This window comes from Phocoena sinus, chromosome 14 (genome assembly GCF_008692025.1).
Source record: "Phocoena sinus isolate mPhoSin1 chromosome 14, mPhoSin1.pri, whole genome shotgun sequence".
In the NCBI taxonomy this organism is placed as follows: Eukaryota; Metazoa; Chordata; class Mammalia; order Artiodactyla; family Phocoenidae; genus Phocoena; species Phocoena sinus.
Window position 1 is genome coordinate 54,443,367 of NC_045776.1, and position 19,572 is coordinate 54,462,938.

A 19,572-nucleotide genomic window follows, 5' to 3' on the forward strand; every position below is an offset into this window, starting at 1 on the left:
CCAAAGAATTCACCACAGATTTTCTTGAAATAGACATTCTGTTGCATTTAAATTTTATAGAAAGTACCCAGTTTGACGGCAAAATACCTGTAAATTACCTTGGAATTATATTAAAAGAATAAATACTAGTCATGATTCTTTATTACCTGTCCTATTGCTTTTCGTTTTTAAAAATTATATTTTATTTAATCTTTTATAATTCAGAAACTACTTAATCCACAGTATTAGGTTGGATTAGGTGTTTTTACATGTTATTAAATTATTCTTTAGTCTTTTAATGTATGCATTCTGTTTCATTATGTGAGTGTGCCATAACTTATTTATGTAACTTATTGAAATGTGCAAGTTTCATATTTTTCATTATTAAAACAATGTTTCAGTGCACATTGTTCACATCTGTGATGATTTTTTTCAGATTATTCTTAGAAGTGGAATTGCTGGGTCATGCAAAATGTTAAGCTTTTTTTTTTTTAAATATATTTATTTTATTTATTTTTGGCCACGTTGGGTCTTCATTGCTGTGCGTGGGCTTCCTTTAATTGTGGTGAATGGGGGCCACTCTTTGTTGTGGTGCATGAGCTTCTCATTGACATGGCTTCTCTTTGCTGGGGAGCACAGACTCTAGGCACGCAGGCTTCAGTAGTTGTGTCTCTCAGGCTCTAGAGTGCAGGCTCAGTAGTTGTGGCGCACGGACTTAGTTGCTCCGAGGCATGTGGGATCTTCCCGGGCCAGGGCTCGAACCCGTGTCCCCTGCATTGGCAGGCGGATTCTTAAGCACTCTGCCACCAGGGAAGTCCCTAACTGTTAAGGTTTTAAACACTTGTCACATTTGCTTTGAGAAGGGCTGTCCCAGAGCAGATTAGTACAAGAAGACCCTTTCTCCAACATTCTGTGGTGTGTGTGTGTGTATGTATGTGTGTGTGTGTGTATTTTAACATTTTTGAGTAGTGAAAATATCTCATTTGAATTCCACTTCAAGTTATTTCAGTTCCACTTCTGGTTACCAGTGAAGTTGAACGTTTTATTTTTGTATAACCTAGACCTTTATTTGAAAGAATATTCTTGAAGATCATATAATACTAAATCTAGTGTTTTTCTTTTATTCTCTGACTTCTCTGAAGAATTTAGTTCTTGACTAACACTTTCTACTTCCCTTTCCACGACTTAGGTTTTACTATATAATTCTAGTTCCCCCAATTCTCAACACACTAGCTCTTTTTCCTCCTACAACTGAACTCATAGTATTGTCCTCTGAAGATTTGTCCTTTTGCTTTTGAGTTTGTATTCTCTTCAGTCTAATATAATATCCTTTTTGCTAGCCTTTGGTTATCTGGAAAACTTCTAACAGAAGGAAACTGAGCTAGTGCTACAGGCTGGGTACTGCCTTGGGTTTCAGAAGCACACAGGTCTCTGGCTTGGCCCTCTCTCTTACTTCCTCTTATCAATCAAGCCATCAATCAGGTCATCAATTTCACTTTTTTCCATTTGTGTTGTCACTATTCTAGTTTAGGCTAACACTTGAGAGGTAGTCTAAATCATCTCCCTGCCTCTGGTTTTTTCCCCTAGTCATCTTACACATCACTAGGTAATTAATTTTGTGAAAATACTACCATGATCATGTCATTTCTTATCTCAGAACCCTTAAGTGATTTCTGTTTTCTTAGAGCAGTTGAAATAAGTTTTATAGACTCGCTAATTAATATCCATTTACTTACAATAGGTTGTTAAAATTACACATTGTCCTACACTGCTGACCAGAGATGGAGATCGCATTCGAAGTAATGGAAAGTTTGGGGGCCTTCAGAATAAAGCTCCTCCAATGGATAAACTTCGGGGAATGGTCTTTGGAGCTCCAGTACCAAAACAGTGCCTGATCTTAGGGGAACAAATAGGTAGGTTAAATAAGTACTTAATAATTTCTCATTTGATTTTAACCCTTTATTTGGACCTTGTTTATCAAGACTCTAACATCAAAACGTAACCAGTAACAGATATGAATAAGACATTTTTGTCCAGTACTTCCAGCTTTCTTACACCAAATAGTTTTGAAATACGTATATAGGAAGTAGGTTTTCCTTCATATTTTCATTCTTTTTTTTTTTTTTTTTTTTTTTTTTTTTGGTACGCGGGCCTCTCACTGTTGTGGCCTCTCCCGAGGCGGAGCGCAGGCTCAGCGGCCATGGCTCATGGGCCCAGCCGCTCCGCAGCATGTGGGATCTTCCCGGACTGGGGCACGAACCCGTGTCCCCTGCATCGGCAGGCGGACTCTCAACCACTGCGCCACCAGGGAAGCCCCATATTTTCATTCTTACCTTGAAATAAAAGATTTCCTTGTTGAGGAAACTAGTATGTCATCAAATCATAATACTTCTTTTTATTTCAAAGTTGGTAACTATCTAGATAGATCTTTTTTAGTGTGTGTGACATGTGACCTCCCTTCCCCATTTTCCCTTCTGCAGGCTGTGTCCCCTTGTTTCTAGTTGGCCGATATAATTATCTGTACGTCTGTGCTTTGAAGTGCTTATACTTTACAAGAGGGTCCCCTGCAGGCCATCATCTAAGAGCCTGTTTGCTCTTAATTTTATATAGTTCTAATACGCTTGGATATCTACTTTTCCAGCAAAAAGTAGTTTGTTGTTAACTTTAAAAATATATAGTAAATTGTAGTAAAATACATATAACAAAGTTTATCATCTTAATTATTTTTACATGTACAGTTCACTAGTGTTAAGTACATTCCCAATCTTCTGCCGCCAAACTTCAGAAATCTTTTCCCACCCCTGGCAACTGCCCAGGTCTCTGTCTCTGTGCATTGACTCCTGTAGGCGCCTCAAGTATGTGGAATCAGAGTCTTAGCCCTTCTGTGACTGGCTTACGTCACTTAGCATAATGTCCTCCGGGCGCTTCAGTGTTGTAGTATGTGTCAGAATTTCTTTTTAAGACTGAATAATATTCTATTGTGTGTTGTATACACCACATTTTGTTGTTAATTTTTTTAAGTGTAATATACATAGAGAAAAGTGCACATTTCATAAATATACAGGCTTTTCACAAAATGAACACTGCTTCTGTATTAAGAAATAGAACATTATCAGCCCCACAGAAGGCTTCTCAGGGCTCTTCGAGTCACAGCCCGACCCCCTCTCCAAAGGATAACAACTTTCTTGACTTAAAAGAGCATAGATTAGTTTTTCCCATTTTTGTACTTTATGTAGATGGAATTATGCAATCCATGCTTTTTTGTGTGTCTGGCTTTGTTCAACACTGTGTATGTAGTTGTAGTTCATTTTAATTGCAGGTTAGTATCCCACTGTGTACGTATACCACAATTTATTTCTTTATTATTCTGCTGTTGAGGAATTTGGGTAGTATCCAGTTTGGCGTTATTACTTCAGCCCCCAGCAATGTTTAAAATAGTAATTGAGAAAGATGGTAGGATATCTCATAATTCCTTTTATGAGATAGTCAGGTGCAGCTGCAAGAGGAGACACAAGAGAGGCTCAGGAAAACAAAGTTTATTATACTCACAGGTCCTAGGGACAGGAGGCACAGCCTGTCACACAGGGGCCATATGGAAGAACACCAGGGCGGTCAGGAGGCAGAAGACAGGAGCAAGGAGAGTACTTCAGCCACAGCCTTTACTGGGGTCTCTGCAGCAAAGGGATGACAAGGTCAACAGTTTAGGGTTGACCTGCTTGAATAATTTCGATGGTCTTTGGGCTCTAGGCGTGGTTTCTAGCTAGTTGCCTGGTACCTGGCTCTGAGATGATTAAGGCAGAGGAATGTGACTCCTTGGGGTGCAGGTGCCAGATAGAGGAAGCTTGGCTCTGGATTGGTTAGTTTGTGTATCAAAGGCATGCTAGACACTTAGCTATCTCTAAGAATTGGCTCGTCCCAGGCGTGGCAATCTCTCGCCAGCCAGAAAGGCTTTTTAAGATGTCAAAACATCATAATATACAGAAAGTTTAAGTTATAAACAGTACAGAGTTTCATACTTCTGTTAATGATGACAGTGAATGTATGAAAAAATCTTCTCTATAGAAAATAAGTGAACATCTAAACAAACTTACAAGAAATAAGAGAAAACAATTTAGTCAGAGGTAGTGAATCAGCATAAAAACCCTCAACCCTTATCACTCCAGCACTACAGTTTATGGCAGTGGATCCCAAACTAAAAGGAATTACCTGTGGAACTTTAAAAATGCACAGGTATTTTTGACAGAATTTCCAGTTTACCCTGGGCATCTGACTGTCAGTATAACAGTAAGGCCTTATCCATAGATCTTTGGGATGAAAAGATTATAATTAAAGACTTCTGTGCCGTACTGGTTTGTCAAACATGTAAAGTTAACAGATAATGCAAGGACTTAAAAAATATAACAGTTACTTTTTCTTCTTGATAAATATCTTCAAAGATACACTCCACATACAGACTAATGATTCAACAATAAGCACTCAAATATTAGACAAACAGTTTGAAAAATCAAATGAGACAATTTAAAATTACTGGATATGTATAAGGTACTTTTGATTTTAAGCGATAGCAACCAGGCCTGACCACTTCTCACTGTTGTGGCCTCTCCCATTGCGGAGCACAGGCTCCGGACGCACAGGCTCAGCAGCCATGGCTCACAGGCCCAGCTGCTCCGCGGCATGTGGGATCTTCCCGGACCGGGGCACGAACCTGTGTCCCCTGCATCGCCAGGCAGACTCTCAACCACTGCGCCACCAGGGAAGCCCAGGCCTGACCACTTTTAAGTGAAGCAGGAATGTATTGGAAAGAAAGTGGAGGAAATCACACATTCAAAGGAGATTGGAAACAGCCAAGACAAAAACAAGGATGGTTCTGGGACATTCAGCAGCCTGAGCTCCTTGCATCTTCACCTAGAAGGGCATCTCTTAACATGACTCAGAGCCCACACCTCCTAGGAGATAGAAGTTCCCTGTGAAATCAGCCAGCCATAGTAAGGATCAGATAGAATAGAGCTTTGAGGAAACTCTTCCTTGTGTATCATGGGATTGTTTGCAGAGAAAAAGCAATTTTGAACTAGACTACCACCACAAAAATTGCCTGCTTACTAGCACAATTAAAAGCAGAGTGTCTTCTAATTTTGCTTAGACTGTGTTTTGCATTATAGTATTTGATATGAGATAATGAAATAAGAGCAAATTTAAGAGCATAAAACAGAAGAAAAAACGAGTATTTACATGTTGTAAAATGATTAGAAATAAGACCTTGAATAACATGTGAATACATGAAGTTCTTTCATTTAAAGACATTCAGATTTTTAAAATCTAGTGCTAGGATATATTAAAAATAGCTGCCATTTATTAAGTGCTTAACATGTGCCAGGAAGTAAAGTTAAATAAAGTGAGTAAAGAGAGAAGTGTGGAAATTTAAATGACATGAGAAGCCACATGGTCAGTAAGCCATAGAACAGAACTCAAACCCAGAGCCAGCTGTACCTGAAGGCTGTTCTCTCCATGACACTGCTTTATATCTTTTATAAGAAACTCCCTTCTACACCAATACAGTGTAAAATTAAAGAATTAACAAAGAAGAAATGTAAACATTGAATAGACAAAATCACAAGTAACAGTATTAGTGTCAAAGTTAACTTCAAGGCAATGGCACTAAAAGGACAAAGATAGATTCGTTTTGATAACAGATATATTCCATCCTAGAGGACCAAAAGTTAATTAACTTGATGCAATAAATTACATAATCAAATTTCTTAAAACTGTTGATTATACAGAGACAGAAATATTGTTATGAGAAACCATTAATCCATGACAGGTCGTTAGTCAAAAAACAAGGAATTTTCTACCTAATAAGTTGTAATACCAGTACCTTCTTAGGTAAGAAGGTAATATGTCACAAAAAATGGCCATAAATTCAGTTGATCAAATTGCTACTCAGCTACAATGAGACTACAAATTACGAAAAGCAAAATTTACTTAGGATAGTAACAGAACTAAAAAATAACTTATTCCTTTCCTCCCAAAGTAAGCTCAAATAGTGGATATTTAGAAACAACTATTTTGTCAAAAAAAGTTTAAATATTAAAAAGAATGAGAATATTATACATTATACATAAGAGGCATGAAGACAGCTGAGATCAAATGTAAACCTACAGGCTTAACACTTTTATTATTAAATGAGAAAAACAAATTAACCATTCAACTCAAATGAGAGGAGGGAAAAAATACATCTCAAGAAACAAGTACAACCAAATGGATTGCAAAAATAGAAAACCCTTGTATTGAATATACAATTTGTAAAGACGGTCTTTGGGCAAAAATAAATACAATAGGAGTAATGGCTCAAAGGATGCATTCAGAAATAGAGATTTCTTAGGTTTTCATAATATTATAAATACATTTAGCATGTCCAAATAAAGTGGACTAAATTCTAGAAAATTGCAAGTGAACAAAATTGATTTAAATAAGGAAGAAAACTTATACAGACCATTGCCTGAAGAAGTGTTCAAAGAGTTAACTCCATCCTATAGGTTTTTCATAAGTGAATTTCAAATATAATTTGTTGCAAAGTATAGATAAAAATGGAGATCACTCAGGGCATCTTATGAAACTAATAAACCTATTTCCCAAAATGGCACAGGCAAAGAAAGCTTATAGTACCACCATTCTTCAGCTGTGTTCAGGAAGTTCTTAGCACAGTTGAATAGAAATAAGAAAGTTTAATCTTGAAAGAAACACTTTATTTTAATGTTCCCTCATCTACAATGGTTTTGCCCCAGATGCGTTCATGGCTTGATTCTTTTCCTTCCAGTTCTATACTTTAATGTCACACCTTCAGGGACTTCCCTGCTCAGCCTATCTAAAATAGAAACACCCACCTTGGAGGGAAGGGCTTTTTGACAGACAAGTACTGGCACATGTGAGAAAGCATTTTATAGTTAATTTATTTTAAGGTTACATAAAAATTTTAAAGCACCTTGAAGAAAATGGAAGGGCAAATGACAAACTGGGGAAAATTGCATATATAGTAGACAAAGGTGTTATAGTCTTATTATTAAAAGCAACCTTTAAAAATCAAGAAAAAAGACAAAGACTAATAGAAAAATGAGTGGATAACATGAATAAGCAATTTTCAAGAGAATAATAATAGTTACTATTTGAGGGCTTATTATGTCCCACATACATTGTTAAGGTTGTCACTTGAATTATTTCATTTACTGCTGTTCCCCTCATTTTACAGATGAGGAATCTCAACCTCAAAAATGTAAGGCAATTATACTCCAATAAAGATGTTTAAAAAAAAAATAACTTTGCCAAGTTCAGGACAGTGTATGTATTCATTTGCACAGTGACACAAAAGAGTAGAAAGAAAAATGTTTTTTTCCTGAATTACATAATTGAGATAATTTACTTCTCCATTATCCTCTTCTATATATTTTTCCAGATCTGCCTCAGTGAACAATGTGTCACCTAAAAATTAAGTGACAAAATTTACGAGAACTTCTACTCCGATTTGTTTCCAGAGAGTCTACCCCTGGATACATTGAAATAATCTATATATCTTTCTTAATATGTAGCATAGAGAAATAAACACACTGTAATTTGAGCTTTTGTCCCTTTACATGAACTAATTTTTAATTTAATTTTATTTTTAAGCTACACTTTTTTTTTTTTAATATTTATGTATTTATTTAGGCTGTGCCGTGTTTTAGTTGCAGCACACAGGGTCTTTGTTGCGGCATGAGAACTTGTAGTTGCGGCATGCATGTGGGATCTAGTTCCCTGACCAGGGATTGCACCCCGGCCCCCGGTATTGGGAGCGTGGATTCTTACCCACTGGACCACCAGGGAAGTCCCTAATTTTTTTTTTTTTTTTTTTTTTGCGGTACGCGGGCCTCTCACTGTTGTGGCCCCTCCCGTTGGCGGAGCACAGGCTCTGGATGCGCAGGCTTAGCGGCCATGGCTCACGGTCTCAGCCGCTCCGCGGCACGTGGGATCTTCCCAGACCAGGGCACGAACCCGTGTCCCCCGCATCGGCAGGCGGACTCCCAACCACTGCGCCACCAGGGAAGCCCCCTAATTTTTTATTTTAAAGTATTTTGCTGTTTTCACAGTAAAGCATCATTAGTTTTTTTCCTAGATAATTAAAATTTTCAGACAACATATAATGTTAGAGCTCTAAAATCATTTATAAACAGAATTAAATATGAATTTTTAGCTTTTCTCTTTGGCAAAATGTTATTAAATGACTTAGAAAAGACTTTTATAGACACTATGGTAAATAGAAATTACATTTCATGTACAAAAAATTGGGAATTGCTAAGGCATATTAAATTAAGTTGCTTCTGTCTACCTTATGCATAAAATATGAACTTAATATTAGTGCTCCATTTAATGGGAAGTATTTAATAATCCATCTTTCAGTTTATAAATAACAAGTTGACTTAATATTCTGTTAAAGCTTTTGAACATACTTTTTCTTGAGTATTTAAAAGGTAAAAGAACCTCATAACTAACTTATTATGTTAAGAAGTAGGGTTTCAACCGTTAGCGACTTGAAATTTTTGTGTATCGTCTTCTGAATTAGGCAGCATCCCTGACATATGGATCTGAACATAATTTTGTAACTCATTCACATACAAAATAAATATAATTTTATGCATATAGAAAACCTAACTTTAACATGAAATTAGAAATACTATCAAACCAGAAAACCAGACATTTTTAGTTACCTTTGAGTTCCCAATAAATCATAAAGAATTAAGAAACATAAGGACCTTGTCATCACTCAGTTACACATATGGAATTCATATTTAAATATATGAATATTCTCATAAGTGTTCACAGGTGTGTGTTTGTTCACTCGTTCCCAGAATGCTTGATAGTTTTTTAAAAATACTGTTATTGACCCTTAAAGTATAGAGTATCTCATATCTCGTGTACCCTGACTCAAATAATTTCTTCCACAGTTTTATATGTAAACCCACTGTATATATTTATTAAGCAATTGGGTGTTTTTATGCCCGTTCCCATGAATATTGATAATCTTTGTGTGACTAGAGTCTCAAAGGGTCAGATAGTAAATATTTTAGGCTCTGTGATCCAGGAGGCAAAATTGAGGGTGTTATGAACATATTTATATAACCATTTAGAATGTAATCATTTAAAACTGTATAAACCATTCTTGGCCCATGGACTACATAGTTTGCTGACCCCTGGACTAAAGTATAGTCAATGTATTTAATTTTTGGTGTCTAATAAATTATACAAACAGGCAATAAATAGTTTCAAACTTGACCAATGTAATATGTTTTTAAACAAAGTAATGCAAGTTAAGCTTTCTGAAAATTAAGTATCCAAGAGTGTTTTTGAAAGCTGTGTTTAAGGTAATGATCATGTCTTTTGGAAGCAGTGATTTTCTTTTTTTTCTTTCACATCTTTATTGGAATATAAATGCTTTACAGTGTTGTTACAATGTTAGTTTTTGCTATACAACAAAGTGAATCAGCTATATGTATACATATATCCCCATATACCCTCCCTCTTGAGCCTCCCTCCCACCCTCCCTATCCCATCCCTCTAGATAGTCACAAAGCATCAAGTTTTTTTTTGTTTTTTTTTTTTAATTTATTTATTTATTTTTGGCTGCATTGTGTCCCTGTTGCTGCGCACGGGCTCTCTCCAGCTGTGGCTCATGGGCTGTAGGCACGCGGGCTTCAGTAGTTGTGGTGCACGGGCTTCGCTGCTCCGCAGCATGTGGGATCCCCACGGACCGGGGCACAAACCCGTGTCCCGTGCATTGGCAGGCGGACTCCCAACCACTGTGCCACCAGGGAAGCCCAAGCATCAAGTTTATCTCCTTGTGCTATGTAGCAGCTTCCTACTAGCCATCCATTTTACATTTGGTAGTGTATATATGTCAGCTACTCTCTCACTTCATCCCAGCTTCCCCTCCCCCCCCCCCCACCCCCGTGCCCTCAAGTACGTTCTCTACGTCTGCATCTTTATTCCTGCCCTGCCACTAGGTTCATCAGTACCGGGAAGCAGGGATTTTTCTAATAATGCTATATTTAGTGCATTCTTCCTCTTCTCACAAATTTCTGTGGAGTTAGATTGAATACTGAGTATCAAACAGGATGTAAACACTGACTGAGAGAGTGATTTAATTCAGAGTGCTTTTATATAGAAAACTCTTTCCTGACACAGAAATTTATTGAAGTCAAGCAGCTGAAGAAAATTAATATTTAACAAGCACCAGTCTTGTGCTGGGCTCTAAACTGTGCTTTTTTATTTTATTTGTTTACACTGAACGTTAAAAGTAGTTCCCACGTTACTATAACAACACTCAGTGTTGCTGATTCTTCTTTCCTAAAACACTGCTTTGATATGATATCAGTACTTTTAATCGAATGTCTTTGGTTTCTTTGCAGATCTTCTTCAGCAGTACCGCACTGCTGTGTGCAGGTTGGGCAGTGTGAACAAGGACCTTAACGGGCAGTTGGAATACCTTCACACTCCAGATATGAAGAAGAAAAAACAGGAACTTGATGAACAAGAGAAGAATCTCAAACTGATAGAGCAAAAACTAGGTATTGTATTTTTTTTAACATCTTTCTCTGCATGAAGATAGTGTTCATGATTAGAGAGAGTTCAGCTACAAGAAGAAAGTATGCGAATGATCCAGAATTTAAATTACAGACACTCTTGACCTCCAAGTGAACTGACAAATGTTTGTAAGCTGTTCGGTCAGCAAGAGTAGTAAGAAGCATTCTCAGTATTATTTATTAATTACTCTTCTATAAATTAAGACATTCACTTTTATTGCTTATAGTAATTCCGGTCTTTTAAAGGTTTGTTTTCTAAATTTTCTGTCTTTACAGGTATGACTCCCACACGTAAGTGTAATGACTCACCGCGTCATCCAATGACAGACTGTCCAGTTCCTCCTAAGAGAATGAGAAGAGAAGTTACAAGACAAAATAGGTGAGTCTACTATGACCCGAAAGTTATGATTGCTTACTTTGTCAAGGTTTTGGCTCTTTATACTTTAAATATAGCATGAGGGTATCTTACCCACCTTGAACCAGAATTAATTTTTTTCTTTTTAACTGAACTGAATGATGATGGGTAATGAAGATAAGATATAATCATTATTTTCTCCTAGGATGCTCCAGTTTTCTAAATGATTTTTGCAAATTATTTGGAAACTTTCTAATACACTGTATTCTGCTTCATAGGATCAGCAACTTAAGTATAGAATATAGAATATGCAGAATCATTTGTACATTACTCATATAGAAGTTGCTTATGATACGTGGTTTGGAAAATCAGATACCACTTACATAGCTCACCAAGAAGCCAACAAAGCCATCTGCATCCTAACTCAGTGAAGAAAATTGTCTGTTTCAGTATAGATGCTAGTAAGGCCATCCCACAGAAAGATACCATAGTACTAGGATTTATTATACATTATTTCAAAAGGTTCAAATATAGACTCTGCCTGAATAAGTTTCTCGTATTGACCTTTGAGGAGTTCCTTTGAGACCGTGGTATTTAGAATTGGTATTCTATGCCCTATCCATCTACATATTCTACATTTATTCAGTAACTATTTGATTATTTTGTGCTGTATGTTGCTGGGTAAATAAAAGTGACATGGTTCTTGCCCCCTTGGGAGGTCTGCAATCCTGTGCAGAAGAAGGACAATTCAAAAAAGTAAACCTTTTTCTATATGTAAAAATATAGAATAATGTTAAGTTTTACAAAAGAACAAAGGATAGGGGACTTCCCTGGTGGCGCAGTGGTTAAGAATCCTCCTGCCAGTGCAGGGGACACGGGTTCAAGCCCTGGTCCGGGAAGATCCCACATGCAGCGGAGCAGCTAGGCCTGTGCGCCACAGCTACTGAGCCTGCATGCCACAACTACTGAAGCCCACATGCCTAGAGCCTGTGCTCCGCAACAAGAGAAGCAGCCTCAATGAGAAGCCCGCACATCACAACGAAGAGTAGCCCCTGCTCATCGCAATGAGAGAAAGCCCACGCACAGCAACAAAGACCCCAACACAGCCAAAAATAAATTAAAAAAAAAAGAAGAACAAAGGATGAAGTGATGTGGAATAATGGGAAAACGATGTTGGTTGTTGGGAAAGATGCATTTTAACAGAGAACTGAAGGATGAGAAGCCAGCCATGTAGGGATTAGTTTCAGTCAGAGGGAGAATAGGTATGAAAGCTCTGAGAAAATAACAAGCCTGGCATATTTGAGGAACTGAGAAGATGCTTGTGAGTCTAAAATATAGTGGATAAGAGGGAGAAAGTCCCAAGACGTGGTTGGAGAGGTAGACTGAAGCCATAGTATGCCCCTCCCCAAAATAATATCTTGCAAAAAAATTGTGAGATAATGACACCAACTCATTGATATATTCATATAGAAAAAACATGTTCATTCTTTCTTATGTGAACTTTCAGGGTAACCAAATAATTGGAGAAAGTTTTTTATAGAAGGTCTTCTTTATAAAGTTCTTTATATAAGAATAAAGTATAAGAAGCATGATAAAATTAAAACATCACATTTTGGCCACTCCTAATAAAATAATAGATTTAGGAAATAATAATCAATGGTTACCCAAATTATTAGGTAAAAAGTTGAGGGGGAAACTTAATAATAATGGCCCCCCTGCTGTAGGAGGGGCCCCAATAAAGCCTTGCCTGAAAAAAAATAATAGTAATGCTAATAATGGAAAGATCAGATGGACATTCCTGAACCCACTGATTATAAAGCAGGATATTTGCTATTATGTGATTCAGTAGAGAAATAACCTGAATCTAATGAAGCTTCCAGTCAGCCTTTCTCAGCTGGGGTTCTGTGCAGGAAATAAGCACTGCAGAAAACTGGGTGACTTTTCCCCAGGATAGTTCATCTAACATTCTAGATGCCCAGGCAGGAGGTTAATTCATTGCATACAATAGATACCTTAAGGTATCAAAGCTTAAATCTCTCACGAATTTGAGAAGTGGCTTCAGTTTAACTCCAGGTGTACAGGAAATAAGGGAAATTTAGGAACAAGTTAAATGATGCCACCAGGAAGCAGTTAGCCAAATCTAGAATGTCAAGAATATAACATTGTACAGGACAAATGACTGGTTTTGTTAATAAATTAATGACATAAAAGAAGCATAGGGAGAAGGATGAACTGTTTGTTATAGAATAAAAGTAACTGAAAGGTATAACAATCAAATGCAAATTGTAGACCTTGTTTGGATATGGATTTGAATCTTTAAAATGCAATTTTGAAAAAATTTGGAGAAATTTTTAAATCACCTGGATATTAGATATATTAAGGAATTGTGAATTTTGTGTATAACAGCATCATAGAGTTTATAATAAGATAAATATACAGTTAGAAATGTGTACTGAGGTATTTACCAGTTGAATAACATGATGTCTGGGATATACTCTAAAACACTACAGGATGAAAAAGCGACAGCATATCAAAATAAGAGTGGGCAAAATGTTATATTATTTCTTCTGCTTTTCTGTAGGTTTGCCATAATTTTTCAAGAAGTGTTTTATGGGGTTTCCCTGGTGGCACAGTGGTTGAGAGTCCGCCTGCCGATGCAGGGGACACGGGCTCATGCCCTGGTCCGGGAAGATCCCACATGCCGCGGAGCGGCTGGGCCTGTGAGCCATGGCCGCTGAACCTGTGCGTCCGGAGCCTGTGCTCCGCAGCGGGAGAGGCCGCAGCAGTGAGAGGCCCGTGTACCTCAAAAACAAACAAACAAACAAACAAAAGAAGTGTTTTATGGAAGATGGGAAACATTTTTCCAGTTTTTTAAAAGACCAAGTGAGGAAATTCCTGTCAAGCAGTTTTAAAGTACATATTCTTGAGGCTACCCTGCAGCCTCAGCACTGAGTTAGCCTAGGACCTTACAGTTCTACAGAACTACAAATGATGTCATTAATTTGGATCTTATTTATTAAGATTTTGTAGCAATTCAGAGGTGGTATGGGCTAAAGTTTCTTTTAGTTTATATTTAAGTTGTTAGTAATAGTATCATTTTCATTAAAGTAATACATGTATATTAATGAATTGGTGTATAGATTTAGTGTTGTACTGTAAAATGTGAACCACACATGTAATTTAAAATTTTCTAGGAGCCATTTTAAAAGAAACAGCGAGATTAATTTTAATAGTATATTTTATTGAACACAGTGTACAAAATACTATCATTGCAACATACTGCAAATAGTAAATTATGAATGAGATATTTTAAATTCTTTTTTTCATACAAAGTCTTCAAAATTCAGAAGACAGCAAATATCTATTAGGACTAGCTACATTGCAAGTGCTCTGGAGCCACACGAGGCTAGTGGCTCCCAGATTGGACAGCACAGGTATTGAAAGAGCTTATGATGATGAAATCTTGCTCCTGTGTATCCTTACCCCGTCCCATTTCCCAGAGGCAACCTTTGTTTTTACTGTTTTGGTTATTCTGTTGTTGCCTCCATTTTTTGTATACATTATGTTGGTCTTGTTTTATCAGCTTTCAGACAGCACAGCCCACCCAACACCTTGGTGTGGAGGTCTGTCTTGCCTGGCCCACCTCATGACTTTTGGACTAAATTGTCCTGAATTATTTTAGAACTTACCCTTTCTCGTGATTATTTAGTTATATTCTCTCCTGTAACCATCAACCCAGTCCTCTATGCTTTTTTTCAAAGGTAGAAGGTGATAAACAACATATATTATTATGGCTATGTAAATATATAGTGTAGGCAAAGTGTGTGCTAGGATTACATTTCCCTCTCTGTAAGGTTCTAACGTCATGACACTTACTTAGGCCGTCAGTCAGTGTTCCAAGCATGAAAGTCAAATAAATCTTCTATATTGTATCAGTTCTTAAAATTATGTTAAATTTTAATCCAGTTCTTATTTAGACTGTTTCTTGGATGTTGTTAACTTCTGTGGAGTTTCTAATTTTCTTTTTTCCTTCAGTATGTAACTTGATCATGTATTCTTCCACCTGCTTTAGTAACTAGTAACCATGTAGGCTTTCTGGGTCCTCCTTGGCTGCTCTCTTGAGTTGAATCCATTGTTTCTTGGATTCCTTGTCTTTCTTTTTTGTTTGTTTGTTTTTGTTTTTGTTTTTTTGCGGTCGCGGGCCTCTCACCGTTATGGCCTCTCCCGTTGCGGAGCACAGGCTCCGGACACGCAGGCTCAGCGGCCATGGCTCACAGGCCCAGCCGCTCCGCGGCATGTGGGATCTTCCGGGACTGGGGCACGAACCCGGGTCCCCTGCATCGGCAGGTGGACTCTCAACCACTGCGCCACCAGGGAAGCCCTCATTGTCTTTCTTTCTCTCATAACTTCCTTATGAAAAGTGTGTAGAAAGAAACTGGAGCCCTTGCATGTCTGAAATGGTCTTCCTTCTGCCTTCACATTTGATTGAGGTTTTCTGGGAATTACAGGATAGAAACAAGGCTGGAATATACTAAAGGAGAAGGTACTGGGAGTAGTCGAGAGACAGAGGGACACAATGCCTGGTGGAACCCTAGACTCAGTCAGAGAAGTCCAGCCCAAAACAGGAAGGATGAGAGCAGAATGGAAAAGGAGAGGAAACCTAGCCTAGAACATGCCAAATTTTCAACCCCAAACTTTGAGAGCTTTGTTCCCTTGTTCCAGGTATTAAAGCTCCCACCAGGAAGTTAGATAATGATGGTAATTAGTTAGTTAAATGTTGGTATATTGGCTTCTGGTGTACTTGGTGGCACCCTAGAGGCTTGTCTATTGCCAGCATCTAGGGACTAGCAACCTACTAGTTGGCTCTCCAGCCACACCCTTAAAGCAAAGCCTGTTTGTCCACGCCCCTGCTCCCACTATCCCATAAAATTCCCACTCAGAGAGGAGCCATAATGGGAAAACAGTTCTATTTTTATAACAGCAGAAGAAATCCAGGCCAGCAGCACAGTCCTCTTTCTTAAATGTAATCGTACAACCCAAGAGACATCACACATATGAGGGGAGTCAACAACATGTGAGGGGAGATCCAAGATAAATCGCAAAACCACCCCTGGAAGATGATTCAACCGAACTCTTTTAAAAACTGTACATAAGTCCTGATTAGATTGCCGAAGGAGTTATATTCATGAAACTAAGGGGGTATTAGGAGAAAAAAACAGCCAGGACAAGATTACAGATACTGTTGCTGAAATTTAAAAATTCAAAGAACTAAGTGTGGGGGAAGCCAGGCGAGGAGGGGGAAAAAAAAATTCAAAGGACTAAAGTAAAGGAAACTTCACAGAAAAATAGGGAAAATATGTGAAGAGAAAGGAGAGGAGATGTAGAGAACCAACTGAGACTATCAGGAATCCTAGAAAGAAGAAAATGGAGAAGAAAAATCATGTGGAAGAGAATTCCCAGGGATGAAAGGGTCCATTGAACGCCCAGCACAATGACTGACAAAAGATATACCAAGATAATTCATAGCAAAACTGTAGACTATCAAGAAAAGGAGGAGGAGTGTAAATGTTTTCATAGAGTGAGAGAGACCATATTGTCAGTACAGCTTCTGGCACACAGAAAACAAATGTCTAGCTTTGTGGTGGCAGGTGAGAAGATTTAGGTTGCAAATTTGGTGAATTCTAGCCTATGGCTTCCCTTTTGCATCCTGCTTACCTTTGGGAAATTTAAAATCACTTTAAATTTCAGTTTAAAATTTAAGTCACTGTTTAATTAGTAATTTCCTCATCCCCAGCCTCTGCCCCAGTCTCTGCCTGTTCTCCATAAATCACACCATATCAAAAATGTTACAGCACTTGAAATTAAAGTATCTTTAACAGTACTGAAATAGTGATATATTTCATCCATACAATTGGAAACAAATTCAGTAGTAGGAAATAATAACATAATGTGTGTGTGTTTATGTTATTATTTATATTAGTATGTGGCTATTACCTATTTATATATTTATTGGTAGCTTTTATAGGGATTATATACCATATTTCATCAACTGTAGGATGTCAGTAATTATTAGAAACACCATTTTTCATGAAACATTAAAACACTGCAAATTAACTCATGACATTATAAGGTAGATTTCAGAGATGTTAAATGTGGAAAAATGTGGATTTTAGAATCAACAAAATATACTTAGCAATATATACTATGCAATAGACTCATTTTCTTCAGTAGAGGCTTCAGTTTTTGTTTTTGTTTTTTTGCGGTACGCAGGCCTCTCACGTTGCGGAGCACAGGCTCCGGACGCGCAGGCTCAGCGGCCACGGCTCACGGGCCCAGCCGCTCCGCGGCCCGGACCGGGGCACGAACCCGTGTCCCCTGCATCGGCAGGCGGACTCTCAACCACTGCGCCACCAGGGAAGCCCTGATTTTCTACTAATAAAGATTACAAAATAGCTCTTTATCAAAATTGTGTGTCTTCTATTTGGAGATGGCAGTTCAGGGAACTATTATTAAAAAATAATAGGGTTTCCCTGGTGGCGCAGTGGTTGAGAGTCCGCCTGCCGATGCAGGGGACACGGGTTCGTGCCCCGGTCCGGGAAGATCCCACATGCCGCGGAGCGGCTGGGCCTGTGAGCCGTGGCCACTGAGCCTGCGCGTCCGGAGCCTGTGCTCCGCAATGGGAGAGGCCAGAACACTGAAAGGTCCATGTACCGCAAAAAATAAATAAATAAATTAAAAGTATATCTGAATAAGGAAATATCTGCATAAATATATACTAAAATGTTCATTCTGTTCATCTCTACGTGAATGGAATTGTGGGTATTTTTAAGTGTTTTTCCTTTTGCTTGTGTTTGTGACTTTAATGAGCATTGTAATTCTTGTTAATTTTTTAAATGGTCATTTCATTTTAGGAAAGGGGAAAATAGGCAAAAATCTGCAGAATTTTGGTCTGGGATACACCATTCCAGAGAACTGTGCTACAAATTACTTATCCCTTCCTCTGTATATATTAATTACTGTTTTTATGTTAAGCTTTTGTTTGCTGCATACATGTGAAAGAAGTGGTTATATACAAGGATTTAATTGTCTGTTTATACCAAGAATTATTATAATTAGTAGAACATAGTTCCACTGGATATTTAACGATCCAGGTCTGATGAGGGAGTTACAGGAAAGGAAAACTTTGGTACATAAAATTTACTGTGTTTTTTTTTTCCATTTTGATCAGGATTATAACCAAAACAGATGTGTGAGAGGTGACAGAAGAGGGGGCCATTGGTCTCACTAAGAATGCCCTGCCTTCTGCAGCTCTGTTTCAGAAGACCAAGAGGGTGACTTACAGACGAATACTTCTGGGGATGATAACAAGTATCTAGACATGTATTTCCATGTCTAGCCAGATGGCGCTGGTAACAACCATTCAGTTTTGTGAATCTCATGGAACAATATGGGTTTACTGGAATTCTTCCAGTCATCATGCCCTTTGGTTGTCATTATCTTGCAGGTGTGTCAGAGATATGCAGCTATGGTAGTGACTGCAAAACTGACACATAGCATTTATTAATCCTGAAGAAAAGTGTATGTACTATTTTTCAGTATGTTTATCATGAATATGCTACAACTATTTCTTGAAAGCAAACCTTTTTATTACTTTTGTGTGAATTTATTTAACATAACTGTTATGTCTGTTGCGTTTAAGGAAAATTCTAGAGGTTAGGTATTTAATTGTAAATATGCAAGGAAACTTTTAAGAATTCAGAATAAACGTAGACAAGCACATGTATCTGGGAATTCAGATGTTAAGATATATGGAAAAACATTAAAGTGATGGGTGGACTTGTGACAGCAGTAGCATTTTAAATTTCTAAAGACTTATCCTGTATATATATGTGTATATATATATAATATGCAGCAGCAGCAATTTTATAAGTATTGTTTGACTTTATTAATACTAGATTATATAGTCTCAGCCTTAATTCTATGTTTACGTTATTTTGTAATTTTTTATTACTATTTTTAAGGGGTTAAAGAAGTTGTACACTCCCTCATTAAGGGAATAAGGGTCTACTAGAAAGTTGCTGCAAAAACATTTGAATTGTGTCTTAATTCATGCTAATGTATGTCAATATATGTCTTTGTGTCAGTCCAGGACTATTGGATTATGAAGTTATTTTATAAGGAAATACTTTTGGTACAGTTTTGTGGCCCAGGAAATGTGTGTTTTTTAATCCTTTCTGACTATACAGTGAGGTTAATAAAGAAGATTGTTTCTTCCCTGTTGAATAGGTGTGTTTTCCTTTTTTAAAATTTAAAGCTCCATAAAAGTTACCTTGGTAAAATATGATATTTAACCTCTCTTTATAATTGGAAGTCATTTAACTGTTTTGTTGAAGAAACAAAATGGCAGTAATAAGAATTAACTAAAACAAAGATTGGATTCCTTGTAAGTAAAACTACTACTTATTAACTGTTAAATATTAGTGCCAGAAAGGTAAGTTTCACCTTCTGAGTTTTTTAACTTCTTGAGGTTATGACTTGGTTACTTACAGTCATTATGAAATGGGTAGGATTAATATTTTTAGTATGTAACTTTCACATAATACTTTTTAGTAAAAAAAATTTTAATTTCTA

At 37.4% G+C, this 19,572-nt stretch overlaps 1 protein-coding gene across 2 annotated transcripts in view; it reads left to right on the forward strand.

The window, feature by feature from the left end:
* The window catches only part of SMCHD1 (structural maintenance of chromosomes flexible hinge domain containing 1), a 130,011-nt gene extending 110,787 nt beyond the window's left edge, over positions 1 to 19,224 (forward strand). For both annotated transcript variants that reach the window (XM_032602494.1, XM_032602495.1), the window contains 4 exons: positions 1,721 to 1,892; positions 10,413 to 10,571; positions 10,863 to 10,965; positions 18,170 to 19,224. In XM_032602494.1, coding sequence (XP_032458385.1) covers positions 1,721 to 1,892; positions 10,413 to 10,571; positions 10,863 to 10,965; positions 18,170 to 18,194 — 459 coding nt within the window. In that variant the 3' untranslated portion in view covers positions 18,195 to 19,224. The remainder of the gene's footprint in view (positions 1 to 1,720; positions 1,893 to 10,412; positions 10,572 to 10,862; positions 10,966 to 18,169) is intronic.
* Positions 19,225 to 19,572: the final 348 nt, after the last annotated feature.